The sequence below is a fragment of the Aristolochia californica genome, unplaced genomic scaffold (assembly GCF_029961685.1).
Source record: "Aristolochia californica isolate CCGP_79_NKW_82.1479 unplaced genomic scaffold, dmAriCali1.0.hap1 SCAF_4, whole genome shotgun sequence".
In the NCBI taxonomy this organism is placed as follows: Eukaryota; Viridiplantae; Streptophyta; class Magnoliopsida; order Piperales; family Aristolochiaceae; genus Aristolochia; species Aristolochia californica.
Genome location: NW_027182103.1, coordinates 43,417,465 through 43,430,748, shown reverse-complemented (window position 1 = coordinate 43,430,748; position 13,284 = coordinate 43,417,465). Strand labels below are relative to the sequence as shown.

General features: G+C 37.9%; 3 protein-coding genes across 3 annotated transcripts; all 3 read left to right on the top strand.

The window, feature by feature from the left end:
- The first annotated feature begins 4,190 nt into the window (after positions 1-4,190).
- On the top strand, positions 4,191-7,555 carry LOC137962767 (rhodanese-like domain-containing protein 4, chloroplastic). The gene is made up of 8 exons (XM_068809824.1): positions 4,191-4,921; positions 5,361-5,463; positions 5,579-5,665; positions 6,111-6,185; positions 6,278-6,352; positions 6,474-6,554; positions 6,723-6,959; positions 7,199-7,555. The coding sequence occupies exons 1-8, from the start codon at positions 4,275-4,277 to the stop codon at positions 7,244-7,246; spliced, it is 1,353 nt and encodes a 450-aa protein (XP_068665925.1). The 5' UTR covers positions 4,191-4,274; the 3' UTR covers positions 7,247-7,555.
- An 87-nt stretch (positions 7,556-7,642) lies between these two features.
- On the top strand, positions 7,643-10,368 carry LOC137963399 (pentatricopeptide repeat-containing protein At2g13600-like; the record flags this gene model as incomplete). The annotated part of the gene is made up of 2 exons (XM_068810522.1): positions 7,643-7,724; positions 8,174-10,368. Coding segments are annotated over 2 exons (2,277 nt in total), but the record flags the coding sequence as incomplete, so codon positions are not given.
- Positions 10,369-10,620: 252 nt separating this feature from the next.
- Positions 10,621-12,685, top strand: LOC137962796 (protein WHAT'S THIS FACTOR 1 homolog, chloroplastic-like). Its single transcript, XM_068809869.1, has one exon. It carries the CDS (start codon positions 10,963-10,965, stop codon positions 12,532-12,534), a length of 1,572 nt encoding a protein of 523 aa, XP_068665970.1. The 5' UTR covers positions 10,621-10,962; the 3' UTR covers positions 12,535-12,685.
- Positions 12,686-13,284: the final 599 nt, after the last annotated feature.

The window sequence follows — 13,284 nt, the reverse complement described above, 5'->3', positions numbered from 1 at the left end:
AAAATCGGGGAATCGGGTTTCAGCCCGATTTTTCAAGTCATTCACATGAAGTGTTGCGTGGAACGCATTTCTCTCTCCCTCGATGAATTTTTTTTTCTCATTTTGCTATGTTCTCCCCCTCTATGTTCTCTCGCTCTCTTCTCCCGCTCGGCTTCTTCTCCCTTCTCCCTCTCTCTTTTCCCTCTTGGCTTCTTTTCCCTTCTTGGCCTCCCTCTCTTCTCCCTCTCGGTCTCCGTTGCAGAGTCGCCATCGTAGAGCCGTGCTGTCGTAGAGCCTCTCGGCCTCTCTTCTCCCTCTTGACGTATCCTCGGAGCGTAGCCTCCGTCGCCGTTGCCTATTGGCTCGCCGTTGTCTCCCGCCATTATTGGCCCCATGAGGAAGATGACGCATCGGTGCCGTGAGGAAGACGACGCTGTGATTTAATTTTTCCTAAGTTAGGAAAAATTAAACCAACATTATAACTTGATTATATTTATTTTAAAAAATAATCCGTTATTAATAAAATAACTGTTTTTATTTATTCAGTATATTCATTTTGTAATTACTATATTAAATTAGTGATTTAATAATCGTAATTAAAATATGGTTAAAGTAAACATTTGATCAATGATTTTTGTTTAATTATCCCATTGCTATAATTAACTAAACCAATGGAATATGTTATTAATTAATAATACGTAAAAATATATATTATGTTATTGATAAAATAATATATTTATTTTTATTACTATAATTAAATTAGTGATTTTTAATGTTAAATATCTTATATTATTAAAAAATAATTTATTTATTTATTATATTCGTTTATGTTATGTTTTACATTATTTATTTATTTATTATAATTTATTATAAACTATAATTATTAATTAATATAATATAGTACTTTATTATTTAATATATTACTATATTTTAATACTACACATTAAATCACTTATAAGTGTAGTAACCATGCTTATTTTGGTTAATTATCTGTTTAGGTATATGTTCTATTTAAATATATTATAAAAAGTTACTCATTCTTTTGTTTATATCATATTTTTCAATTTGGGGCTTGAACTCGTATACACTAACACCCAAGGATGAGTGAAGTTGAACCAATTTATTTAAGATGAATTGAAGTCTAACTTCATTTCAAGTTCATTGAGGACTAACCCCCCTATGCAATCACTTATTTCAGTAATTAATGAATTAGATTCATTGGTACCCTACGAGTACTCTTTTTGTTGTAACTTGAAGCCGCATAAGATAGCCCTAAATTCAGTAGAGACTGAGCTATATATAACACTAGTATTCATAAATTTTGTTAAATTTCTAATTCAAATATAAAATTATATATTTGGTCTTCACTTATCGATAGTACATTGAGAGTTGATCCAATACGCAAAGTCATTTGGTGTAAAAAATACGAAACAGTTACCTCAGTCGTCTGCGGTTATCGCACCAAATGGTTTTTCACTACATAAAGTTGTAGTTATGGCTGACACAATACTTACTTAACGAGAAGAAGATTAAAAATGATTTTAACAGGTCTCTGATTACTGAAATAAGTGATTGTATATAATATGATTTTTACAGGTCTCTGATTACGGAAATTTATTCTTTACTCTTATTTCATACAGCCACGAAAGGCACAAGGCCATTATTTCAGAATTATTTTCATGGCAGAGGTACTACAGATTTACTCCAGATCAGTCCTTTTTTGCTGCTAAAATCTGCTTCTCGTGCGCCTTCTCCTTGCGTTTCTGCGTCTGATCAATGGGAAAAGTTTTAAACATAAGAACAAAACTGTTCTACTGTAGTCACCAAACATAGGAGCAGAGATCAGCTCAGCTAGGGTTTCAGTAATGTTACGAAAGACTCACTCTGACGGTGGTGTTGTCATGGTCACTGTCGCTGCTGCTATCACTGTCGAACCGATCCTCGAAGTCTTTTTTGATCTTCTCCACCTTGACCTTGACAGACTTGAAGAAATTTCCCGGTCCATTTTCGTGGCCCTGGTGTTGCTTCTCGTGCTTTGGCTGAGCGACTGCATGGGGACTTCCCTGGGGCTTGCTGCACGACTGGATCACATCGTAGCGGAGCTGATCAGGTTTTGCTTCTAAGAGCGGCGCCTTGGTCTTCTCGTCTCTCCGGTGGATTGCTGAAGGCGGATCGAGTGAGGATGATTTATAGGCGCCGTTTGGAGGAATGAATTCTGGCTTCCATTATTGTATTGCTTCAGCCTTGACATAGTCATCGGAATCGATATCGTGTGTCACCAGGAAGACGATTCCTTTTAAACAATTAATTTTCTGCTGCATCGAATTTGGTCTATCCCTTCTACCCTATATCATTTGGTGTTGGACAACAAGTGGTCATGGAGGGAGAGGTCACTCCATTCCTTCTTCCGGTCCCCATTCAGGGCCCAACTATGTAAGGCAAGAAGCATTACAAGGGAGGTCCAATGTCCCTTTGCCTAGTTCTTGAAATGTTTTAGTTTTTTTATTAATATTAAGAGATGGAAGAAGAGAGAGAGGTGGAGGGCAATTCACCCTCCCATTGGTCACTCTTGAAAACCCTAAGCAAGCAAAAGGAATGGATATATTATGTGCATGAGATTACACATAATTATACCTTATTGGTTCTTAACTTGTAGATACATTTAGGCCCCGTTAGTGTTCCCAGGTGAAAATTTATATCCAAGGAAAACTAAAAATATTTTTCTTAAAATACACGTTTTCATTTGTTAATATTTTTCAATTTTTTTACATTTGTAATACTTGTGTTCCTATTGATAAAACACTCAACATGTCATATGGAAATTAATTTTAATTATTTTCAAGAGTTTTTGTGGAATAAAAAATGTATTGGTCGTATGAAACGCCTTATAGAGTTGCTTTAAAATGTATTCTGGGTAATAGGAAATTTAGGCTCTGTTAGTGGTTTTTCTAGGAAATACTGAAAAGGTATTTCTAGTAGAAATATGTTTTTAAGGATCATTAGTGTCTCATGTTTTTTGGAAACACTTTTCTAGCTGAAAATTTTTACTAGGAAAATCATATAATTTTCTAGGTAGAATTTTCCAACTAAGAGGGCTAGAAAACCATATGAATTTTTTTTGAATATGTAATACTTTCAGCACAAGGCAATTTTTTATGGCAATTTTGTATTTGATAATTTATTTTACTAAAAAATTATCGGATAAGTATAGTAATGTATGAGATTAATTATTATTTTTTATTTATTTACCTGAAAAAGGCACTAACTGGTCCATTTAGCATGTAATTTCTTAGTAAGGCACTAATAGGATTTTATATGAAGGTTTCTTGAAAATATATATCTTAGAAAAAATATTTCTAGCTTTTTATGAGATATAAATTACCAATTAGGGGCACTAATGGGGTCTTAGTGTGAAATCGACCTTTTCCATTTTGATAATCATTGTTTTTCGCTGAAAATATTTAAATTTTGAATAAAATATATTTGGGTCTTACTTGATTTAAGAAAAAATAGATGTGAAACAAAAGAAAGAATAGTTTTGAATTTTAATTATGTTAATGATATTTTTTACGAGGAAATATGTCTAATCAGCTCAAGCCCAATCAATTTTCATTGCAACTAATTTTTTATTAGAAAATTCATATTATTTTAAAAAAATTATTTATTCATTTGTTCACATTAGTATTATTATTTATTATTATTATTATTAAAAATAATAAAATTAAAAAAATTCAATTAAACATCAAGCTCTAACGTTGGGTAGGCAAGTCATTTAATTCAATTTTAATAATTAAATTAAAATATTTTTCCTTTAAGCATTCTCGTAATTACTGGCCCAACCTACCTTGAGTTCGTCTAATTTTCCTATTCTTGAGAATTTTTTCAATAAAAATTTCTTTAATGAGAAAACTAAACTAATGGGAAAATTATTTTTCTTACCCAACTCGGAATCGACTGGTAGCCTCACAATCTGATACTCTTCTTCGTACTCACACTATTGCAGTACCCTATACTACGTACTACCGTGTACAGGCTCCAGCCTCCAATGGCTTCAAGCCTCTCTGCAATCGTCTATTGCTTCTGCGCTTCTTCGTCGTCCACATAAAACGATAGAACCGTTGAAAAACTGTAATCCTGATATTCCAGCTGTCACATCTCCATTGGCCACAATCTAAATCTGCGTCTTCACTCTCACTTTCTTGCTGCAAGACTCCCACCTTCCCGAAGATTCTTACCTGATCTTGGGAAATTTGAAACGACCTCATCTTTGCTCCAAGATTCAGAAGAATTATGCCATGGAGGTTTTGAATGCAACTGGGCTTGCGGTTGTTTCTGCTCACAAGCCTGCAGTCTGTGCTGAGAGAAGAGCAGTAGAACCCAGAAAGCTTTTCTCTGTCCCTTCGTTCTCTCCGGGCAAATTACCGAAATCCGTCAATTTGGAAGTCTGCCCACCTCTTCTTCGAGGTGGGTTTCTCTTGCTTTCTAATGTTTTAGCCAGCATCCCGGTTAAAGCTTTGACATACGAAGAAGCTCTTGGGCAGTCGGTCAGCTCGCCATTGTCGGAAGGTTCTCTTGATTTTGACGTGAGTGGCCTCATAGACGGAATTGTGAAATTTGGAGTAGAGAATCCGCCGATTATTGCCGGTGGGTTGGCAGTTTTGGCAGTCCCTCTGGTCTTATCCCAGGTCTTCAAGAAACCCAAACCTTGGGGCGTTGAGTCTGCTTCTGGTGCTTATGCGAAGTTATCTGAAGATCCCAATGCGCAGTTGCTCGATATACGGGGAAGGAAGGAATTCAGAGAAGTGGGTACCCCAGATATTCGAAGCTTGAAGAAGAAGCCTGTGTCAATCGTGTATGAAAGAGGTGACAAGCCGAGTTTTCTCAACAGATTAGCTTCGAAGTTTAAGGAACCAGAGAATACCACATTGTTCATACTAGACAAGTAAGATTAAAGACATTCCTCGTAGCATTTTTTCCATTTAGGGAGAGCTCTGGTTCAATTTGTTACTCTTTCTTCGTTCAATGATCGTTTATTCAGAACTGTAAACGTCAGCTATCTAAGAGAGGCTAAAATACTGTTTCTTCACTGCCTGAGCTGTGATTACCACATGCCACCGTGGATTTCTGACGGCTTCTGCGTATGTGATGGTTGGAATCATTTTGAGAATTTTGTTTCATGAGGGGCAATATATGCACTTTAGGATGTTGCCTTTTATAGGACCTAACTAGTCCGAGGATAGAATGAAACTTCTCACACTTCTAATTCACTTTCCCCTCATCATCAAATCTCGTTTTAGTTCTGGAATCTGTAACAGCATAAATTATGAGTCTAAAATTAGGCTGGATTGACTTTAATGCTGTTGATTATATAACCCCTATAGGTATGATGGGAACTCGGAACTAGTCGCAGAATTGGTCACTTTGAACGGCTTCAAAGCTGCTTTTGCAATTAAAGATGGTGCAGAAGGACCTAGAGGATGGAAGGTCTGTACAGTTCTAATTGTGTTTTTTGTCTCATTGCAAAATGAGAACCGAAATGAATTTTATAAGCAGTTTATTGGATTCAGGAATCTCTGATATTCAGAATTTTGTTTTGCAGAATAGTCGACTGCCTTGGATACCACCAAAGAAATCATTTAGTATTGATTTTGGTGAACTGAAGGATGTGCTTGGAGATGCTTTAGGAGTACGTAAATCAACTTGCCATTAATAAAATGTTACAATTATGTGACTTATTGTGGTTCTTTCCCTGAAAGAGGAGAGAGTTTCTTTCATTGTCTTCATTGAACTTCGGAATATCATGAAGATGTCCATGGTTTTCGCTTCCCTTCTTCAGCAATGGCCTTCAATGGATTTTTAAGAAATCTCTGTTTCAAGAGTTAAAGCATCCAAATGATGGTTAAGATTTTCCTTAGTGGCTCCTTTCATACTCAGTCTGGGTTGTCCACAAGTATCACAGGTCATAGGGCAAGAATTCTGTTAATTTTCCTTGGCGCAGGTCATTCTTGCCGTTTATGCTAGATAATCATTCTTTCTTGTGCAAGATAAGGGTTTTTTAAGGCACTTAGATCATCTAATAGTTCCGTCTATTTCTTACGTCTCAAAGTTTGACAATAATGACTTTCATGCAGGATGATTCAGATGCTTTATCTCTTACTCTTGGATTAGCAGCGGCAACTGGGTTAGGTCTCCTAGCATTCACAGAGGTGTGAAGTTATTAATCTGATTTATTTTTTTTATTTTCAATTCATTAGTAATTTTTGAAAATGTACTAATTAGATTATTCCAAATGCTGCAGATAGAAACAATTCTTCAACTTTTCGGATCAGCTGCTCTTGTACAGATTGTTACCAAGAAGCTCCTATTTGCAGAAGTTAGTTCCTATATCATATTCATCCTTTTTCTTCATTATGATCTTAGTTTCTTAGTTATAAGTCTTAGGCTTTACTGAGTTGTCCAACCGAAAAACAACCTTAATTTGCTGCTTATGACAGGATAGAAAGAAAACATTGAAAGAAGTAGATGAGTTTTTGACTAACAAGGTCGCCCCAGCTGATCTACTTGATGAGATAAAGGTACATATCTAAGTGATAGTTCCAGGCTGAATTTGAAGTACTACACTGTTCTTCATTGGTCTTATTGAGAATCTCACGATTTCAAAGCAGGCAACTTTGTTGTTGTGTTCTTAGTTGGCAGATGTTGTTGTTGTTAACTCATTATTGTGCATCATTTTTTGTTTGCAGATGATTGGAAAGGTTCTTCTTACTGCACCAATAGATGGAAAAGCTCTTTTACCTGCTCCAGCGGAGGGAAGTTTAGATGTTGCCCCAGCAACTAGTCCAGCAGAGAAACCCGATGAAGTTCCTTCAGTGAAAGCAGAGGCAGCAGTTGAACTTCCTCAGATCAATTCAGTTCCTAAAGCCGAAGTCAAAGAAGAACCCATTTCAGAAATAAAAAGATCATTGTCACCATACCCATATGTAAATCTCTTGCGACTCAGTTCTTTGCATTTCACTAAAATCAGATCAGGTGAAAAAAAAAAAAAAATACTCCATTCAGTAGTCCCTGATTCGATGCAAGATTGATAGGACTTCATTTGGGTCCAAACAGTGACTTCTGCTGAATGGGATCCTCACATGGGTCTTACCCCTCCATTACTTGTTCTCTTTTCATTTTCTTTCATGACTGCTAGTCCCTTACCTTGGTTTTCTTTCTGCAGTATCCTGATTTAAAGCCTCCTACTTCACCATCTCCATCACAACCATAGAGGGCCTCATTGCAACATGATTTTGCAAGGACATGTTTTTAGCTAGTGTGGTTACTCTGGCTGGAATACCAGTGAAGATGATGACTTTGACTGAGTTGTGTCCCTAGGAAATCCTACAGGAATTCTCAAAAGGAGAGGACTTGAAGAAGGGTATAAGAGCTGAATAAATCTCAGTTTGCCACTTGCAGTGGGACCCCAAATTTTCCTTTCTTCCTCTTCTAAAGTCTGTGTTGCTGCTGGTCAGTTTTGTATATTGTAACTGTAACTACTCTTGTGTGAAATCTATATGCTGATTGCGTTTGTTTTGTAGGATTATGATGGTTGTCAGTGCAGTTGGGATAAATATCGTAATCTAAACCTGAAAATAGAAGAACAAAACCCATTTGATGATTCGTCCTATCTCTGCATTCTTTTCAAAACAGAGCACCCTCAAAGTGGCTGAGACAATTGGTTTCAACCTTCAGGTTGTCTGAGGCTGGTATGAGTTAAAACTATGTAGACAAACTTTTCACTCTTGATTTTTTTATTGGAATTTCAGGAATTTTTAAATTTTTTCTACTTTGTTTCAGCTCATATGGTTCATTGACCTCATACTAGATTAATTAATTCATATACGGAAAATATAACAAATTATATTATTATAATATTATACTTTTGCACTAATACCGTATGATATTATTTAAGGTACATAGACAATATTGGCACATTTACATATTGGATCCAGTCTTACTGAGGCGTCGTTCTCGGTCTGACATCTGCTAAGTGAGTGATAGCCCACTACTGGGCCAGTGGCGATGATATTAAACAAGTGTTTCGAGCCCCATGGTCTTCGAACGTCGATCGACAAACTGGAGATTGACATGTCGTTTTTAGTCACCGAGTGATTGAGTTCATTTTTGTCCTAATTTTGTCCTTAAATGTGCGCAGCATCTTCCATTTTCAGAAAGTGGAAGTATCGTAGATGGAAACGCGTCAAATTCTACTCTACCTTCTATCAAATCCCTCCAAAACCTGTAGCGGATGTTGTATCTTGGAACATCTCGATAACCGGCTCTGTTCAGAAAGGCAACTTAGATAGTGCAAGAAATCTGTTTGACAAAATGCCCCACCGAACAATCGTATCTTGGAACACCATGATTTCTGGCTATGTCAAGTGGGGGAGAACCAGAGAAGCGCTAGACATTCTTTCCGATATGCATAAGTGTGGCGTGAGGCTGAACGAGACCAGTTTCTCTACACTGCTAGGTGCTTGTTCTCGTGCAGAACTGATTGGTACTGCAAAACTGATACATTGTGTTGTTTGCAAATCCGGCCATGAAGATTTTGAATATGTTGGGAGTGCATTAGTTAGCTGCTATTTATCGTGTGGAGAAGTTGAAGATGCCTGCACACTCTTTGAGATGTTACGCAAAAGAAATGTTCTTTTGTGGAGTGTCATGCTCATGGGTTTTGTTAAACATAATTTACTGAATGATGCTATGGATGTCTTCTTGAGAATGCCCTCCAGAGATGTCATTTCTTGGACGGCTTTGATATCGGGTTACTCACAAAGTAAGGAAGAATGTAAAAAGGCTTTGGACTTGTTTCATTTGATGACAGTGGCGGGTGAAGCAGAACCTAATGAATTTACGTTGGATACTGTTATCAGGGCTTGTGGAAGAATGGGAGCTTTGAGCCAGGGAAAGATGGCTCATGGTCTTGTAATTAAAGTAGGGTTTGGAACAGATTGCTCTATCGTTGAAGGCCTTGTGGATTTTTATAGCAAGTGCAATGCAGTCGAAGAAGCTGATAGGATCTACACCTTATTAACTGATCCATGTGTCAATGCATCTAATTCTCTGATAGATGGTTTTATATCAGCAGGTAGGATAAAAGATGCGGAAGTGATTTTCAATCATTTGGCCAAACCCAATGCAATCTCTTATAATCTAATGATTAAAGGATATGGACAGAGTGGTGACATGCCTCATTCCATAAGCTTGTTTGAGAAAATGCCTAACAGAACTGTAGTCTCTTCAAATACCATGATCTCTATGTATTGTCAGAATGGTTATACTGATGAAGCTTTGAAGCTTTTTGAAGAGACCAAGTGGGAGAAAAACATTGTGACATGGAATTCAATGATTTCAGGTTATGTTCGAATAAATCGAGTGGAAGATGCTTTCAAGCTTTATGTGACCATGCACCAGTTAAGAGTAGTAAGTAACAGGTCAACATTTTCAACACTGTTTCATGGCTGTTCTAGGCTCGGAGCACTTCTACAAGGGAAACTGCTTCATGCCCATGTGGTCAAGACACCCTTTGAATCCAATGTGTATGTTGGAACATCCCTCATAGATATGTACTCTAAATGTGGATCCATATCTGATGCTCAAACAGTATTTTTGAAAATAGTTTACCCGAATGTAGCTGCTTGGACAGCTTTGCTTAATGGTTATGCTCATCATGGACTGGGAACTGAAGCAACTCTACTATTTGACCAGATGCTAGAGCATGGAGTAAGACCAAATGCAGTTACTTTTGTTGGACTTCTACTGGTTTGCAGCCGTGCTGGCCTAGTCAATGAAGGATTGAGATATTTTGACCTAATGAAGAAGAAATATGGACTGGTGCCTAGTTTAGAACATTATGCCTGTGTTGTGGATCTCCTCGGGCGATCCGGTGGCCTCATCGAGGCAGAACAATTCATCTCCGAGATGCCCATCAAGGCGGATGGTGTGGTGTGGGCAGCATTATTGAGTGCTTGTTGGTTTTTCATGGATCTAAAAGTTGGTGAAAGAGTGGCTAAGAGGCTTATGAGTTTAGATACAAAGCAAATATCTGTGTATGTGTTAGTGTCAAACATTTATGCCGGATTAGGAAGGTGGGAAGAAGTGGTGCAGGTGAGGAAGAAACTGCGAAATATGGACGTGAAGAAGGATCCTGGGTGTAGTTGGATAGAGGTAAACAACACTGTCCATGTCTTCCGTGTGGAAGATATAACTCATCCTTCTTATGATGCTATTTATAAAGTTTTGGAGGAATTGACATCAAATTCATACTGTAATCTTCCATCAGACTATAATATTGTCCAATATGACAAGCACGAAAATTTGATTTGTTATCTTCTTGAACCAAATTGAAAGTTGCAATACTATTCTGTCTCGCCTTTCTTCTCCTTGATGGTGAATCATGGCACATGTTGGTGGGAGCTTCATTTGAGGTATCCATGGTTGGCCAATCCACATTGAAACAGGTCACCCAAGAACAGATATCTGGAGACAACTTAAATATCACTCCCTCAGGCAAATTGGAGGCAGCTGAAAACCTGAAACGAGTTTTATTATTTACGGAGAAACAAGCTGGACTAAAAAAATCTCAAGCATTTTTCCTTTACTCCATTAAAGCGTCTCACGAGCATATCGCGATAAGGTTTGTCATTTAATGGCAGCGAGGTGTGGCAAAGATATTTTTGTTAGAACGAAGGCGGAAATCCCCTTCGACATTAGCGGCAGAGACGATGGGGCTCACTGAAAAGAGATAACAACATACAGTGACGATATCTCGCCGGGATTTTTGTCTCCTAAATCCTCTTGGAGCTTCTTGTTTCTCAGTCGCAGCGAAATCAAATCCAGGTTGGTTTTTTTTGCTTGAGTAGGCCTTCAGAGTCCTCTTTAACTAATATTTCTGGCGGCGCTATCTTTGAGGAATTATTTTTCTTCAACCGATTCCGCGCCATGGACGTTTTTACCTCACCAACGGCCTCTTCTTGCTCGCATCTCCCTGTTTATTTCTCATGCCTTTCTTCTTCTTCTATTCTTGAAAAGACCAGTTTTTCTTCGAGGATCCATCTCTCCTTCCAGAGTAAATTAACGGATAAATCTTCCTTTCTGGGGAGAAGCCTATTTTTTCAAAAGCAGGTGCAGGAATACTCTAATCCTTTAAGAACCCGTGCCCCATTTCACCCGATTACTGCTGCTGTCAAACGAAGAAAGGAGCTTCCCTTTGATAATGTCATTCAACGCGAAAAAAAGCTCAAACTGGTTATGAAAATAAGGAAGATTCTGGTAAGCCAACCTGACAGAACAATGGCACTTAGAGCGTTGGGTAGATATAGAAGAGAACTCGGTCTTACTCGTAAACGCCGATTTATTGCTCTCTTAAAGCGTTTCCCTGCTGTTTTTGAAATTGTGGAAGAAGGTGTATACTCGTTGAAGTTTAAATTAACCCCTGAAGCCGAGCATAATTACTTGGAAGAATTGAAGGTTCGAAGTCAAATGGAAGATCTTTTGGTTGTAAAGTTGCGAAAATTCTTGATGATGTCGTTGGAGAAGCGGATTCTGTTGGAGAAGATTGCACATTTGAGAACTGATCTTGGGCTTCCATTAGAATTTCGTGATACGATTTGTCAACGTTATCCACAGTATTTCAAGGTTGTTCCGACTAGTCGTGGACCTGCACTGGAACTGATTCATTGGGACCCTGAGTTAGCAGTTTCTTATGCTGAAATGCGCGAAGAAGAGAATCGGATTAAAGAACGGGAAGAGAAGAACCTGATTATTGATAGACCACCCAAATTCAACAGAGTAAAGCTACCGAAAGGCCTGAATCTCTCCAAATCTGAGATGAGAAGGATATGCCAGTTCAGAGATATACCATACATTTCCCCATATTCAGATTTCTCAGAGCTCAAGTCTGGCACAGCTGAGAAAGAGAAGCACGCTTGTGGAGTAGTTCACGAGATGCTGAGTCTTACAGTAGAAAAGAGGACGCTGGTCGATCACCTTACTCATTTTAGAGAAGAATTCCGCTTCTCTCAGCAGCTGAGGGGAATGCTTATAAGACATCCAGACATGTTTTATGTGTCTCTGAAAGGAGACAGAGATTCTGTTTTCTTAAGAGATGCATATCACAATTCACAGTTGATTGAGAAGGATCGCCTTATCCTTATTAAGGAAAAGCTTCGGACACTTGCTACTGTTCCAAGGTTTTCAAGACGGAATGTATCAAAGACAGAGGCAGTTAATGGGTCGGAGGATGAGAGCAGTGGAGCTGCGAGTGAAGAATGGTCAGATGTAGAGAATTTCACTCCCGAAGGGTTAGGTGATGAATTCGATGATGATGATGATTATGAAGATGATGGCGAGGATGACTGGAGTGATGAAGAGGATGAGATACCCCCAGATTTTAATGATGAGGGCGTAAATGGAGAAAGAAAACCACTTGAAGCTGTTAATGGATCAAGTGCGACTCAAGAAAAAGAGCCTGTAACTGTGTTTCCTGATGGTAGGCCTAGAGAGCGTTGGTGAAATGGACCTGTGGACAAAGGTGTCTTTGTTAACGAACTCTCCAGTGCTATTATAGACTGATGCTTTGAAGATTTTCCATTATGATTCATGCACTGAGCTCTTTGAGATCCTCAAGTTTGTGGGTAGTAAGAGTTTTCCTGTTAAATGGCTTTCTTATTGGCTTTCATTGTTACAGTAGAACACAAGAAGGTTAGTAGACATTTTCCCGTTACAGATAGAACTTAGATCGTAGAACACTAGATGAAACATAGAACTATCACATACAAAACATTAGGGTTTCTCTCTCTCCGTCAGTTTTTCCTGCCCTCGTCATGGCAACAAAGAAAAAGGACTTAATCTCCTTCCATTGATTGAACATCACAGCTTAATGCCCAATATGAACTAACATGATTGGAATACGTCCAATTCAGATTTTCACACTATAATATCCAAGCATCGTCATGTAGTTAAAAGTATTAGTAGTGAATTTATGAAATCCGTTTTGCAAAAAATTATCTGCATAAAGGGCTGTCAATTCTGTTGTTACACTGAACTGAAACATATAACAATTACAATGTAATACGATCACCATCTCTTTCCCTTGACTTCTTATTCTTTTTAGGAAGAAAACAACCTGACGGAAATCCATTATAAAATATAAGTTTGGTGGGCAAGTTCCTAGGAGCATAAATATTAATTTTTTCCCTCTTCCATATCATCTCTGTAGGAATGCCATTGTGATAAATGTAATATTGAAGATGACAATAATTT

Coding starts and splice junctions, on each gene's coding strand:
- LOC137962767 (XM_068809824.1), top strand. CDS start 4,275: ATGGAGGTTTTGAATGCAACTGGGCTTGCGGTTGTTTCTGCTCACAAG. Junction 5,666..6,110: donor TGCTTGGAGATGCTTTAGGA/GTACGTAAATCA, acceptor ACTTTCATGCAG/GATGATTCAGATGCTTTATC. Junction 6,555..6,722: donor ATCTACTTGATGAGATAAAG/GTACATATCTAA, acceptor TTTTGTTTGCAG/ATGATTGGAAAGGTTCTTCT.
- LOC137962796 (XM_068809869.1), top strand. CDS start 10,963: ATGGACGTTTTTACCTCACCAACGGCCTCTTCTTGCTCGCATCTCCCT.